A 15,351-nucleotide genomic window follows, 5' to 3' on the forward strand; every position below is an offset into this window, starting at 1 on the left:
TCAATGTTCTGTAGTTGGCACTATTGAGGATGACCATTATAGTGGAATTCACCTCCACACTCCACCAAAGAATTTTCACAAACACCTAGTGTTCACCGAACCTCGTCACTCTCTCCATAATGCAAAATATGGAGCACTGGGATTTATCTAATTCTGAACCACGGGTGATATTTCGATTTGTGCCATAAGTTAAAAGAGTACTTGTCGAATGCAGAAAGAATAAGAATCTCAGATGAAGCACTCAAAGGCAGCACGACCGAAAGAAAAGTAAGAGGAAGGTATGGATAAGGGAGATGAGGAAGAGCACGGGGAGACTCTTGATGGAATCGTGTTCGAGCATAGCGAATGCGACAACATGATTCTGTAAGCTGCAGAGAGTTTGGTGCAGCTTTCATGCTCTGACTATACTATCGGTTTCAGCTGTATATCTTCTGTACTAATTGCATTGCGAATTCGCAACCGTAAGTCCGTTGTACGGTTGTCTGGCAATCACTAACCCAGCCGATGTTAATCTTGCAAGGGTAGCCATCCGTCAGTTAGGAAACAATTGAAATCGCTGAGCACTTGGATCTCTGTTTACACATGAGAAAGACAATTCTCCATATTCTTTTCTAAGTAAATAGACCTTTAAAGAAAATGGCCAATTCATCAAGGATCACGGCACTAGCAATGGCAGTGCTTAGGGATTCGACACAGAGACGTCGCTGGCTTCTTCATTGATCCTTCCGCTCTCTTACCTCTATTGACTTCGAGGCCCGAATTCGAAGGCACTTTTTGCGGACTGAAAAAACAGGGGTCAATTCGAACGAACAATGGACTAAAAGAGGAGTAGGCAGTGAAAGGGATTGAGAGATTTCCGATCGTTGACGGACAAAACCTGAATTGAAAAGATGATTCTTACCAGAGAAAAAAGCCATGGATGATCAACCCACCCATCGGTGGCCACGTTGGTTTGCGCTCAGTTCCTTTTACGAGAGGTCCTGGGTTCAAATTCGTCCATCGGTGATTTAAGTGGGGGTCGTGGTGGTGGGATGCTGCGCTAGCCCCCCTCGAGGACTAGTCGGGTATCACCGCTGGTTTGAGCCCTAGCTCGCCGGCCGCGCGAACACCTCGATTATCAAAAAAAAAAAAGCCATGGTTGATCATCATCATGCTCTTCCTCCAACAGGAGATTAATTTCACGTAAGAGTACACAAAGGGTCTGCATAGCAATGTTTCTGTTCCCAGAAACAATTTCTGATCAGAAATAGTTTTTTCTATTTCTATTTCTTGGAACAGTTTCTAAGAAAAAAATAGCGTTTAGTAACAACACAAAATTTCTGTTCCTAGAATAGAAAAAGAATAGAAACGAGTTTAGTAACTACACAAAATTTCTATTCCCGAAAAAAAAAATTATTCTTAATTTTTTCATATGATTATCTGGTTAAAGTTTTTGAAGAAGATAACTTCTTTGGTATTTTTTAATCACTCCAACATTCATAAACTCATGATTTTTACGTTTAAAAAAAACACTTTTATGTGGTTATTATGAGAGGGACATGGCCTAAAAAATAAAACCATAACATATATGATATAGAATCGGATGACCTTAATACGATTAACAAAAATGTATCCATAATAGTTTACAAACACATTACAAAAGTCATGGATGACCTTAATACGATTAACATAAATGTATTCATAATAGTTTACAACGACATTACAGAAGTCGAAAATACAAATTCATGGAATCTCATCCATATTATGATCCCTTGCCATTTTATTTGCAATATTTTTTCTAATCACGTTTATCTCAGCTGCCCCCGTAAGTGATGTATCGTCTGCAACCTCCATTTGTGTAGGTCCGAATGGATACTCCGGATCTCCATATAGGGAAAAGTTTTTGTCCATCTTGTCTTCCTCACGAATGTAATTATCAGAGAGTTTGTTATTTGGAAAGCAGACTCCAAAAAAGCAGTTGATATCACAAGAAATACAATGACAGACAACATCCACAGCTCCAAAATGCAAATAGCAGCAAAATACTTGCTCTACTATATATGCATACGCCACTACATCCATAAAGCTTATGTATAGACTATGTTTAAGAGACTATGTTTTGGCTTTCTCTCGTGAGTGGCCATAATGTGGTATTAGACTTCTGTATATATCCCAACTAGTTGTAAGTACCCTTATTGACCATTGCTGAGAAACTGATTTATCATCACATTGTGAGAGTTCCTATTCACAACTCGTGACTGCTCAAGAGAGGACAGAGTAACGAAGGTTGGAGTGGTGTCGGAGCGGGATTATAAAAAAGAACGAAGCACGCGGAAGATTTGCTGAGTTTGAAGCTGATGGCGATGGCTTTGTTCAGCAAGAGAAGGGGAAGTTTCACCTGAGCAAATGGAAGATCTACAAACAGTTCTAACCGGCATCCAAATGCACTAGTGTTAACGCAAGAATAACGAATTTGGTCGTGGCATGTAGTAGTAATTCACAGTGTTGAAGTAAGCGTTATAGTTTCTTTATAGGAGTTTATAGTTGCTTTGTAATAAGGCTTTGAGTACTATCCCTCTGCTTTATAGCATATTCTGGTTAGTACTAATAATAGAAAATTTCATGTCTAAACTATTGATTTTACATTTCTAAGGAAAGATGAACATCTTTTATTCATCACGAATAAAACTTCCTACGAACTGGGGGAAAAGTTAATGAATTGGAGCTTAAGCGGATCGACCTGCAAGGGAATGGCAAATGTAGTAACCTAAAGAATTGAAGCAGAGACACCAGATGAAGCAGCTAAGTACAGGAACCAGGTGATCTTACCAAACTATAACTTGCAGAATACCAATTACGGAAGAACAAATGACTTTATGAGTCCTTTTCTTCTAGCATTATTGATCACTGTCATTCATCTTTTGGAAGCAATTGTCGACACCAAATTTTTCGTTTAACATAGGACCTAACATTTCATACGCAAATTAGGAAAAAAAAATTTAGCTGGCCCTAATGTGTATGAATTCGGCCATACAAGGGCAGAGAAACAATTTTGCGATTTGAATCTCCTCCGAGGGACACTCATTCGGCACGTGAGATTGAAAGAATCCCATGTAAATATAAAAGAAAAAGAATGAGTTGCAATGGAACTCGACAGAATTTACAGGAGGAATCTTGTAATGAAGCCTGTGCTGAGTATCCTCTGCAGATTTTATCCATTGAGCAGCACGTAAAGACACAAAAAATAAGAAAGAACGAAAAGAACAGCTTCCCTGTTTCTAACCTTTTTTCTTCTTTTCTATCCAATCCCTCAATATATACCTATCATCTACTTAACGAACTAATTTACTATCAACTGCTGTCCTTGCTGCTGACAAAGCAAGACTAAGAAGAGAACTTGGAAGCTGCTATGGACAAAGAGCAGTTGGTCGATAACTCCAACTAATTGATAGCATAATATAATCAACGCTACACCATCAATCGACGCTACGGTTTCAAATTTACAACATCGGCAATCTTACAGATGGCCATTCACTTGTGAATCCACTAAGATGTACACCGGAATCGAAGCGAAAACCTGGATCACTGAGAAGCAACCGGATGCGCAGATTGGGCAATCACAGCCGGCAGCGACTGGGCGAACACTGGGGGCGACCGAACTTGCACCGCCGGGTTTGTGTAGATCTGGACTGGACGAGCGGCGCAAGGTAGCCATCAAGAAGACGGACGGTGACAAACCGAGGGCGACCACAGGGCAACCACCGGAACCACCGGACGGTCGCCACCGTGGAGGGGGCACTTTGGGGTGGTGCTGGGGAGACTGTTGGGCGTAGACGGATAGGGTTAAGAAATCGTTTTTTTTTAATGAACTATTTTTTGGAATACTTTTTTTAAACAAAAGTAATTTTAACTTTTTATTTAACAAAGACGAAAATAAAGAAATTACGAGCGAGATAGATGGCGGACTCCGGAAAACTAGAGAGAGAAGTCACCAGAAAGCGAATTATTAGTATTGTTTATAATCATTATGCATATTAATCAAATCAACGAATTATTTATTGAGGTGTCATCAGGCTCACGTCGAGCAATAATAATAATAAAAGCGAGATTATTCCAATATTTTCATTTTATTTACGTTATATATCATCATTTACAAAATAAATTTTTGGTAATAATTTATTTTTCCTAATTATTGGTCGAAGGAGGGGACATTTGTGGATCAGTAGGAAAACTTGGGCAGGCATTTGCTGGGTTTAAGGTATAGCTGCTAGTCCTGTGCAGGTGCAATGCTGAGGCACCACACCGATTTTCCCGCAACCGTGGGCAAGCGGATACTATCTCACCTAGGATCTACTCACTAAGCATGATTTCCTTCAGTGATAGTTTTCTAAGCGATTTCAATTGAATCGGTCCAAGTGGTTTGACATCACAAGCAATTAACTTGAGCTCCACTATATAGCTACACCTGAGAACAATGCTAGGCACCTTGTAAGGAATAACAGAAATGCCGCACCCTAGGAAGTCCAAATCGAGGAACTTAACCTTTTTTCCTCGGTGCAAAGCAAATCCATGTATCGATTTCGTTCGACCTTCTTCTCTCTTTCGTTACATGGTCCTCGAATTCAGGATCATCGTGGACATCCTCATCCGCTGTGTAGTTCAAATAGAATTCCATCTTGAGCCGGAATGAATCAATTGTGGGGCTCTCGCGGAGGGTCAATACATGGTTGGTGAAATTTAAGAACTTCTCATCATACTCAAGACCATTGTGCCCCACCCGCTCCTCACAGTTATGGAAAGCACAATGATCAAAAGATAAGTTGCGCGTAAAAGTCCAGAGGTAATGGAATTGCAGGATCATCACTGTCCGCACGCCATCCCTCATGGGCAGGAAGGAATGTATGTAGAGACTAGTATCGAGCCCGGCAAACTACTTATTACATCATTTCCACCATCTTTATGGCCCTTCCAACTTTTCGCATTGCTGCTTTCCGCAACAACATTATTGCCTTCCATAGTTGATCTACTCCAGGACACGCTCTGCAAATTACACAAACATAACAGAAAAAAATATGTCAGAAGATACTTATAAAGTAGTTCATGCATTGTACACCGCTATGATGTGATCAAAACCACATCAGTCAATGAGAAATGGATCTGAGAGAGAAATTCGAGATTAAATCATAGAATTATGTCATATTGCTAGTTTGCTGGTTGAAGGATTCTGGAACATATAGTTGTCTCCCCCTTCCAAATGATCCACGTGCGAAATAATTATTAACCCGATTAGTGGGGCTAGTTCTCTCCAGTTGCATCTTGATCTTTCGGGCCATTTCTTGAGCATCCCCGACAGAGAACAAATGATGTAGTGAAATGCAGTTTTGAATGTTGAGTCGCAAGCCATTGATGTACCTGGCGGTCTATTGTGCCTCCGATTTAGCCAGGTTGTTGCAGGCGGAGAGTCGAAGAAACTCCTCCGTGTAGGTTTGGATTGATCGGTTTAGCTGCTTTCAATACTGGAATTGCTGAAACAACAATTGTTCATAATCGGTTGGAAGGAACCTGACCTTCAACATTTGCTTCATCCGATTCCACATTCGGATGGGAGCTTTCCCTCGTCGACGTCGGGTCAGCTGTGTCTGCTCCCACTAGGCTGAGGCGCCTCCCTTCAACTTGTACGCCACCAGTTTTACTTGGCGGTCCTCTTCGATCTCCATGGCATCGAAGAATTTCTCAACTTCCCAAAGCCAGTCTAGAAAGTCTTCGATATTCAAGTTGCCATTGAAGGTTGGGAGGTCAACCTTCAATTGATATTGCTCGGCCGACAAACTCCACGAATAGGCCTATCCAAGAACTCTTCTTCTTCGAAGTCCTGGACATAGGCTTGTCGCCTCTGTCGGGGATTTGCCCCACGTTCCATAGCGGCTTCCGGGACTCGAGCGGCCTGAGCACGTTCTACTGGAAGATTACCAGGTATGGGGTTGGTGGACAAACATCGGATGGCAACAAGTAATTCTTGAAACCGCTGTTCGGTTTGCTTTGCAAATCGATTGAACTCAGCCAGTGTAAGAGGCTCGTTTTCACGGCCCTCAGCTATGGGAAGATTGACATTAACGTTATTTGTCATCGTCACAGGAGAGACCTGCTCTGATACCAAAAGAAGCAGAGGAAAATAAACTTGGAAAAGAATTCCCAAAGATAACGATTATTTTCAATCTTGAAGTACTATTTATAATATCTTAGGCACCTAGTTAATATTTAAAATCAAATAACATAATTAAGGAAAACGATATTGATAAAGGGGAAAGTCTTCAAAACGCGTTTCGAAATCTACAAATCACGTCCGAAATCTTTGAAAGCAATATTAATAAAGGGGAAAGTCTTCAAAATGCATTCCGAAATCTACAAATCACGTCCAAAATCTTCGAAAGCTTGAAAATCAAGGATTATCTTTAAAGGATCGGAAATCAAGGATTTTGATTTGATATGTTGTACGCGTTATAACTCATCTAGATCAAAAGTTATGATCGTTCGAAATTCGGGAGCGCTCGCCCTTATGACGCTTGAAGGTTTCCATATAAGCATTTGTTATTTGTTCTACATCAACATGTCAAATGTTTTTAGTTCTAGTTCGGCACACGGCGGATTGCTCAAATTATTCGAATATGAATTGTCTTTGGGTTGGGGAAATCGAAGAGGAGCGAGAAAGGTAAAAAAGTAGCTGGTAACATGGTTGTTTCAATAAGTCATGGGAAAAAAAAAAGGTAGAAATCATTATTTACTTTAATTCAATTTTTTGAAAAGATTTTGAAGCTTTCACAATTTAATTGTATTTCATTTTTTTTCAAATGTTTTAGATTTTGTAGCTTTCACAATTTAATATCCATGTATCTTTACATGCTTCAGCTATTGCTTGAGGCACTTGATTTAATCAAGGAGCTGAAATTTGAACGCAAGCTGTTCTTTTATCTCCAGCACTTGTAGGAGCTGGAAATACCAAGGAGCTCTCACTTGCTACGTAGCAATTGAAGCGTCACGGACTCGCAGGTTAAAGATGGACAAGACTGATTTGTGAGCCCCCATACAGCGCATAAAAATTCTAGGAAAGTAAGATGGAGGAGTGTGAAGAAGAAAGTGAAGTAACTTGGACTCGAATATAATAAATCGAGCGGAACAAGTTCAGTTCAAATGTTGATCTAAACCGAGACGGGCCGATCAAGCTGAAACTATCTATTTGGTTCAAAAATCAAATCCCATTTGAATAGGCTTTTGTCAATTCTGACATCGTTTACGTTAGGTTTCCAAAAATCAATGTGGGAGTGCTTTTTTGTGAAATCTCATATTAGAGCACCATTTATTATCTTGGAATTGCTGCAGTTGAAGCGCACATACTGATCGAGATCAATGCTCAACGGACATGTTACTATGAAAAGTCTCGTTGAAAACAACCTGTGTTAGGAGGGGATGAAATAGATTCGCACGAAGTTGGACTGATTTCCCCCAATTCATAGTATAAGGGGTCGATCGCCAAATTACCTAAAGTACAGATATATGGCCCGATTTTCTCATGGAAGGTCTTCCATTGAGCTCTAACATCATTCGTGAGGAATAATGAGCTGAAAGGTTTGGATACTTAGGAAGACGAGCACATAGAATAACACTTTTAGAGAAGACTTTAATAAAAGATATGAACTTGAGGACTGCACAACTCAAATACTTTACGGAATCTGTACACTAGGTTCAGATCGTACTGATATCGATGTTGATATACTAATCATTCGAGGGCGGCACTTAAGAATGTTGACGGGCATTGACTTCAAGAAACGGTAGCTAAAGCTGAAAAGAGAAACATTGAAGACGGCAGCCTATAAAGCGAAAAACCAAGAGCGAACAGCAGCCACAAGAGGGAAGGTTACTAATTAAGAGTTTGTAACTGGTATCAAGAGATAATTCAAGTAAGTCTATACTGTAAAAATTTAGCCAAACTATTAGCAAAAGCTGGGAATTTGAAAAGAAAGGCTGTCAAGAATAACTTACATTGACAAAAAAAGACACATCCACTATCAAAATATTCATAAAGCTGCCTGTACAGAGTCGGGGATGTTGCTAGACCTGAGGTAAAAAAGCGAATACATCATAAAGGCCAACTACTTCTGTAAAGTCTATCAGATGTGAGACATGCCTGACATAGAAACATCAAGGGTGTCCAAAAGAGGGGCGAACACAATTCCAATACCAGTATCTAACCCAAGTGTATTACTGCACGAGTTGAGGCCCTTGGGAAACTTAACAACTTTTGTGAAAAGTCTAGCAGCGCATCCGATGTACAATAATCCTTTGACGGATGACCAATGTCTCTGGAAAACATGTACTTGCCACGTGTTCGCTGCAGAGTCTTCTTGGTAGAAATCTCCATTTTCTCCAGGACCTGTGCATTCTTAAGTAGAAATTCAATGAGCTCAATGACATCAGACTCCAGTACATAACCATATACTTTAACATGCTTAAGTTGGTGCTCGAGGCAGGGAAATGTGCCGTCCACTGAACTCCAGTAACTAAAGCCATTGTAATCAAATGCAAGATTCCACCCTGCTTCAGCAAGCTAGAAATTTAAAGCAACTTTTCAATCTCCATTAATTCCAAATTCCACAATGCCAATAAAATGTAACAGTTTAAGCATTTATACCTCTGAGTCATCTTCATCTCTTCCTGGATAAACATGGATAGTGAGTGTCTCAAGAAAATGAGAGTTCCTCAACAAGCTAGAAATGCCGGGGAGGTACCGCTTTTCAAGATGCAGTTGAAGTGTCACATGCTTCCAGGCAAAAGATGGGCGTGGCTGATGTGTCAGCTCCCATATAGTTAATACCTGGTTTCAAAAGAATTACTTGGACTGACTTTGAATGAAAATTAGTACCGGACATACATTTTGGGTACTCGAGAGCATGCGTATGCATGGACTGACTGAAATGAAATTATATGATAGTCTTGTCAGGAAATTAATCAGATAAGGTAGAATATTTAGAAAGGCAAATCACAAGAGCATGGACATGCACATTTAAAATGGTAACAGATGTCACGTAAAAAGTGAAAACAATATCGTCCACAAAATACCACGAAACAAACAAGGACACAAGGTAGACAGACACCTAACAAGCTGAATTTTTCGGTTACACGAATGGGTTATGGATTATAGTTTATGTTTGCTCAAAGTTCATAGGACCGCAGATGCAAGGAAGGCCGCCATATAAAAGTTTAGGTGTGCAAATAAGAGAACCTAGGCTAGGTCTATGATTTTTTTTTCTTTTTCACTCTTTGTCCAGGGCGTTACCTCATGAACCGAAGCATTAGAAAAGCAACAGAATGCAGAAGCCAGAGCAGAGAAACAGCACAGTCACTGACCATTATGAATGAGACCCATTCAAAGTCAGTTCACCCAACTTCATATCGTACAAATTTCATGACAGTTGAAATGTGAGAATATCCTATCAAACAACCTGAAGGATCAGGACCCAAATCATTCAAAGTACCTCAAAGCAAGACAAATTAGGTGAGAGCAACAGCAGAGAAACCATACCAGTATGCACAAATCGCATGGCATAAAATAAGGACTGCAGCTGAGCCTTTCCAGAAGCAGTCTGAACTCACGATATTTCCCGGACGAATATCTAAGATAATGACTGAAGCAGAGGGACGTATCAACCAGTGATGACATATCAGTCACCTTGACATACTCTATACGCCCAGCAATATCCAGAATCTTCACATTAGGACAAACTAACTCCAGATGCCCACTGATATCAATGTTTAAATGTTTGATATCTGATCGTGTAAGATCAAGCTTTTTCAACCCGCAATCCTCCAAATTTAAAACTTCAATAGATGGGGCACTACAGAATTCAGGCTCATGGAGGCCATAGCAGTCTTCAAGAGACAATTCTTTCAGCAACGGGCAACCAGATAGTATGCCAGCCATTTTGTTGTCAGTTAAGTCAATTTGCTTCATAAACAATTTTCTAAGCGACCTTAGTTGGACCTCTCCCACCAGCCAGACCTCACAGGAAGCCAGCTTCAGCTCTACTAAGCAGCTACACCTAAGAACAATGCTGGGCAGCACGTAAAGATTATCTGGGGACTCCCCAGCACACCCTAAGAAGTTCAAATCGAGGAACTGAACCTTTCTCCTCACTGCAAAACAAATCCACGTACCGATTTTGTTCGACCTTCTTGTCTCTTCAGTTATACCATCCTCCCATTGAGGATCATTGTTATCCGGGTACACCTCAGCCCAATAGTTTAAATTAAGACGGAACGAATCGATTGTGGGGTTCTCGTGCAGAGTCAGCACATGGTCGGTAAAATTCACGAATCTCTCATCGATTCTAAAAGCAGCGGCCTTCTCCTTGCAGTTGTGGTAAGCACAGTGATCGAAAGATAAGTGGCGGGTGGAAGTCCAGAGGTAACGGAATCTCGGGACCATCACTGTCCTAACGGCGTCCCTCGTGGGCAGGAAAGACAGGATATGGAGGAGCACCGAGTCTGGCAGATTACTAATCACATCACGTCGGTCATCTCTGTCCATCTTTTGACGTTTCAGCTCGCTACTTTCCATGGAGATATCATCGCCCGCCATAGTTGTTCTCCTGCAGGACCCTCCAAAGACGTAAAGACCCAAAAATAAAGGAAAGAAAGATATCACGGGACAATGCTTCAAAGTGATCAAAACAAAGGTCCGTTAGTGAAAACTGGGACCCATAAAGAGCAACACAAAATGGGGTTTCCCAGAATGAAGCTACTCAGGAATTTCGACAAACAGTTGGTGTGCAACAGAGCAACAAACCAATCTCCGGTAACAAGGGTAGTCATTCAAGTACCTAAAGGCAAACGGAGGTCGTGGCAGAAGATCGAAGCGTTGTTTCTGACGTTGCGCTCGATTTGGCGTACACATTCAACCCGGATTGCTTTGGAAAATCAAGTGGACCTCCATAGTTCAGTCGCTGCTGCACGGAGGAGAGTAATGTGAATGACGCGGACTTGGTTCGTTTCCGATCGAAGGAATTGGAGGGGTAATAGAGATGTAGTAGTGTCTTTGGGAGCCCGAAGAAGAAGGCAGAAACGCCATGACGATTAAACTTCCCTCTTTACCCTACATTATTAAACTTCCAAAAAAATGGCCGAAACTTCGGCAAAAATATCCTCCAAAAAAGAAAAATCTTTTGGCAAACATATTTTCCAAAACGTCCCGAGGAGAGGCACATGAAAGAACACGTGTACTTATACGCCAATTAGACAAATTTCATATATATGCCCATGGGACAATTTTACCTTTGTCATCCGTAAGCAAAGCCCAGCAAAAGCAACAACAAGCGAACCGGATAATCTAAATGACGCGAACCGGGAAGCCATAATATATCATGACTTATTGGCTTAAAGTTAATTAAAGTACGAAAAGAAAGCCGTCAAACATAATTAGGATATTTCTTCAGGATATTTTCCAATGTAAGAGATAATTAAGATATTTCTCTTGATTTTTTGTATATCTTAATATTGCGCATATATCTTCGTTTGACTATGCATATACTTGATTGATAGTTATCTAATAAAGCCAATGTACTCTTCATAAAAAAAAAACACATAAACATAGATTTGTGCACCATTCTTGTTGCAAACATTTATCTTCCATGAGCAATGGATAAGGACATTTGGTTTTATCGAAAGAAAATTCAGACAAACGTATGCAATGTAGTAGCTTCCTAATTAAATCGAATTAATTAAAAAAACAATGCATCAAATAAAAAATCCAAACTGTGATTAATTTTGATTTTTCTTATCTAATGAGAAATAGATGCTATAGATTAGGTATGATAAAAAAAATTATAAACCTTTCAAAAGATTTAGGAATAATTAGCATGATTGAAAGGTAAATTGGCAAATCATCAAAATATTAAGGACTAAATTGTCTAAATTTAAAGATTTATGACTAAATTGCCACAAGTGTAATAAGTCTAAGACTTTTTGGTAATTTCCCCTATACACTTATGACAACAACAAAAAAAGCAGTTCTATTTGCCAATTTGGCAACACTTTCATCGAGTGGTTTAGCTAATGATGCATATTAATAACAATTATCTCTATCTAAAAAAATAATTGGTTGTACTCGGTGCAAATGAGCCCGATTCGCATGCACCGTCAGATGAGATGAACTTTATGTACGATCCGCTCGATTTAATAGTGCATGTAAGTTGGGCTCAGCCATGAGTTGCTCCTCTACCTGTACATTTGCTTTAAATGAAGTGCCCCAGGCACGGAGATGATGAGACTTGGCGTTACTAAAGCAACTTCTCGCATTTTGCACGACGGGTTCCTTTTTCTCGGCCTCCGTTATCCTCAATTTTTTCTGAGTTCTTCATTCCAAAACGCTCAGAAAATCCCAGTACTGTAATTAAGGGAGTTTATTACTAACAGGAGGGAGTTCTTAGAATAAATAAGAGTACATTTATTTCACTGAAAATCAATGATTTGAAAAATATTCATCTAAAATTAATTATTTGGATCACAAAGAAAAATCAATTGACAGAAAGTATTTTCCTTATCATCCACACTATGCCTAATATTTTCGTTAATATATTTATTTTGTAAGCAACACAATGGTCAATTTTAAAAAATATTTATTTTTTAGATCATTGATTTGACGCATAATAAATGCACCCCAAATAAGATTGCATAATCACCTGCAAGCTTAATATTTGATGTTCATATAATGCTTATTATCTTTCTCTTTGCTTGACAATGTATGTCCAATCCCACATATTCAGGGGTTACGTTTCTCATGGATATATCACATGAGTAATGTTAAGAATGGAAAAAAAATATGAAGTGGCCGGCTGTAAAATGAGCAATTAAATATAGAGTTTGTATTTAGAATCCAGTAAAAGTTTGTCACGTCACTTGATGTATCAATATTGTTAACTAGTTTTCACATTCCTAGCATTAGTCATCCATGATAAATAACAAAAAGGGACTCCAGGATTTGGCATTTGTTAACAGAGGGCATGTTAGGTGAGAGATGGGAATGTATCTTGCGTTGGAAAATAAGAAGGCATACTAGTTTCATTCCATCCCTCGGCATTGTTTTGCTACTCGCAAGTCGTCTTCCTTCAAGACAAAATAGTGTTTATTCGTTTATGCTATCGTATGTGTCGCCATTAATGTCCATTGCACTCACCTATGTATTCTCAAAAGTAATCTTCCCACCGTCTCACCAAAGGAATTCAATCTACTAGGTTATTTGATTCAGAATCTTGGTGTGATTCTGCTTCTATTGGGGCATGTGATACGCCTGCTGTTAAAGACAGTCCACAACCTCAGCATACCAGCGAGGGAGAGGAAGTTTCTTCCGACACAATGGTCATGCACCAAGGGGGGATTCCAACGATGAGGCTAAATAATGTTAGTGTTCTTTTGTTGGGGTCAATGTTTTGTATTATCCTGGGAATTTTGTGGCGGTCCATCATAGGATACGCCTACGTAAAAACGAGTCATGGTATGGAGACCCCTTATGTGTGCTTGAGAACAAATTTGCCAGGTTTGGCGAGCTTAAGAGAATGAGCTTTCTGTGGAAAAGATGCAGCATCTGCTGGCTACTTGATGAGGTGTTGTTGCTATCCTCAAAGTCCGCACAAGTGATCGCGACTCTGGAGCCTTAACGCATCGGCTGTTGAGAGAGAAGTTGGAAAGGCTTAGGCTAGCTTATTCATCACTTAGAATGTGTCCAAAACCAGAGTGCTGGACTAAGATTTCAGTATGTATGTAGCTTTATTTGGACTGGCAGAGGGTCACTGTGTCTCCTAGGACCGTCTCACGACGCTGAGTAGTAGCCGCTCATGAGTACTAGGGAAGAATCAGAAGTGCAAGAAGACAATCACCTAGTGCATCCATCTGCCGAAAATTTACGCTTTTTTCAAGCAAAATTCAATGAGGCGGCTTTGTTCATCAACTAGCTCACGTCTCTGGAAGAATCAGAGGAACACTATAATGAACAAAATGGAACTGCGATTACTATTTGTTACACAAAATAGTTGAATAACCACCTGTCACCGTCCACTTAATCAATGTTTACCAAGAAAGAGAACAGCTAGTTATGAAATGCATAGTGACAATATGGCGGTAGCTGATGCAGTTGGTCCTGAAATTGCTCCTGTGACAACTCTTGTGGGTGTAGATGATTCTGTTCACGATCTTCTAAAGCATGCTGGGATCTTGAGTTTCCTGAAGTTGAAGCCGTTGCGCGAACTCGAACCTCTACCACTTCTTGAGTCGAAAGCCGCTCCTGAATGCGAGGCTGTGCCCCTCCTTGAGCTTAAAGCAACTCTAGTCACACCTACTACATTTGTGTCGGCGGGACCATTCTATTTCTCCTGATTACTTCCATAATTTGTCCATCCAATATGGCACAGACATTAATTAGAAACAAATGTACGATCATTGTTTTTAGTTCCAGCAACCTCGCGAAATGAAGCAATAAGTATTGCTAGATTTAATTTCAGCTTTTCCAAAATCAGCGAGAATTTTGAACAGAGAAGGCAGTTCAGCTCAATTTTAGATTGTTGTAATCTCTTACCTCCTCCTTGGCTTCTTCATCGTCGTTCTCTTCCTCATCTTTGTCGTCATCGTGGTTATTGCCGTCGCCTTCCTCATTTACGTTATAGTCATCCATGGAATAAACCGACAAAGGCCAGCTAGACAATGACGGCAGGACCTCATCATCCTCGTAATCGTCCTCATTGTCCTCGCCATCATCTCGCTGACAAGAGAGAGGTTCGAAAATATCATATCTAAGGTGAATTAAACATCTTCAAAGAAGCTAACGTCAAAATCCCCAAATATCAACTGACAGCCTAGTTTGAACACCCAACTACAATGCTTTCTAAAGCATCAATTGAACGTAAAGCCATTAGAATCTAGCAGCATTCACAAATTCACGTATCTTCATTACCTCAAAATGGGAACAGAGCAACTCTGAAGCTTTGATCCACTTCTCGCTGACTTTCCCAAGACTTACACAAGTTAAGAAAGAAAGAAATCTGGTTTTGGAGACAAAAAATGATTTTTGCAAGAAGCTGAGTATTGGTATGATAGTTGTTGGAAATGGGGTCGGGTTTGTGTAGTAGCTTTCTGTGTTAACAAAGGCGGTGGCCGGAGATGATGCTCGCTTGGTTGTTGGCTAGTACGATTCTATTTGTGGTGATGGTGGCACCACCATTGTGGGACGCATACGAACACCTGCAAGCGACCACTGACGAGCACTGATGGCCCTCACCGATACCCCGACAAGGGTCGCCAGCCCTTGCCAAGAAGCCCATGTGGTCTGAC

At 40.3% G+C, this 15,351-nt stretch overlaps 1 protein-coding gene, 1 long non-coding RNA gene and 1 pseudogene across 5 annotated transcripts; all 3 read right to left on the reverse strand.

The window, feature by feature from the left end:
* The window catches only part of LOC115688682 (disease resistance protein L6-like), a 57,560-nt pseudogene that overhangs the window by 27,699 nt on the left and 14,510 nt on the right, over positions 1–15,351 (reverse strand).
* LOC115662196 (putative F-box protein At1g49610) lies at positions 7,960–11,189 on the reverse strand. Of its 4 annotated transcripts, none has more exons than XM_056311079.1 (4): positions 10,854–11,189; positions 9,557–10,622; positions 8,666–8,848; positions 7,960–8,407 (listed from the first exon to the last, which is right to left on the reverse strand). In XM_056311079.1, exons 1-4 carry the CDS (start codon positions 10,925–10,927, stop codon positions 8,222–8,224), a joined length of 1,509 nt encoding a protein of 502 aa, XP_056167054.1. In that variant the 5' UTR covers positions 10,928–11,189; the 3' UTR covers positions 7,960–8,221. The 4 variants fall into 4 exon arrangements, with proteins under 4 accessions (XP_056167054.1, XP_030440229.2, XP_030440230.2 ...); XM_030584369.2 differs by having other exon boundaries at positions 7,961–8,581; positions 10,854–11,188; XM_030584370.2 differs by having other exon boundaries at positions 7,961–8,581; positions 9,557–10,632; positions 10,854–11,187.
* Positions 14,012–15,151, reverse strand: LOC130138086 (uncharacterized). Its single transcript, XR_008816496.1, has 3 exons — positions 15,041–15,151; positions 14,600–14,782; positions 14,012–14,359 (listed from the first exon to the last, which is right to left on the reverse strand). It is a non-coding gene; the product is annotated as an uncharacterized LOC130138086 (long non-coding RNA).

Source organism: Syzygium oleosum, unplaced genomic scaffold (assembly GCF_021117445.2).
Source record: "Syzygium oleosum isolate NSW1041296 unplaced genomic scaffold, Sole_v2.1 Sole_v2.04, whole genome shotgun sequence".
In the NCBI taxonomy this organism is placed as follows: Eukaryota; Viridiplantae; Streptophyta; class Magnoliopsida; order Myrtales; family Myrtaceae; genus Syzygium; species Syzygium oleosum.

Bases quoted from the DNA above. Each gene is read 5' to 3' on its own strand.
- LOC115662196 (XM_030584369.2), bottom strand. From the start codon at position 10,927: ATGTGTACGCCAAATCGAGCGCAACGTCAGAAACAACGCTTCGATCTT. The intron at 8,849-9,556 runs GTATGGTTTCTC...TTTTGAAACCAG, and splicing joins CATGCGATTTGTGCATACTG to GTATTAACTATATGGGAGCT. The intron at 8,582-8,665 runs GTATAAATGCTT...TTAAATTTCTAG, and splicing joins GAGATGAAGATGACTCAGAG to CTTGCTGAAGCAGGGTGGAA.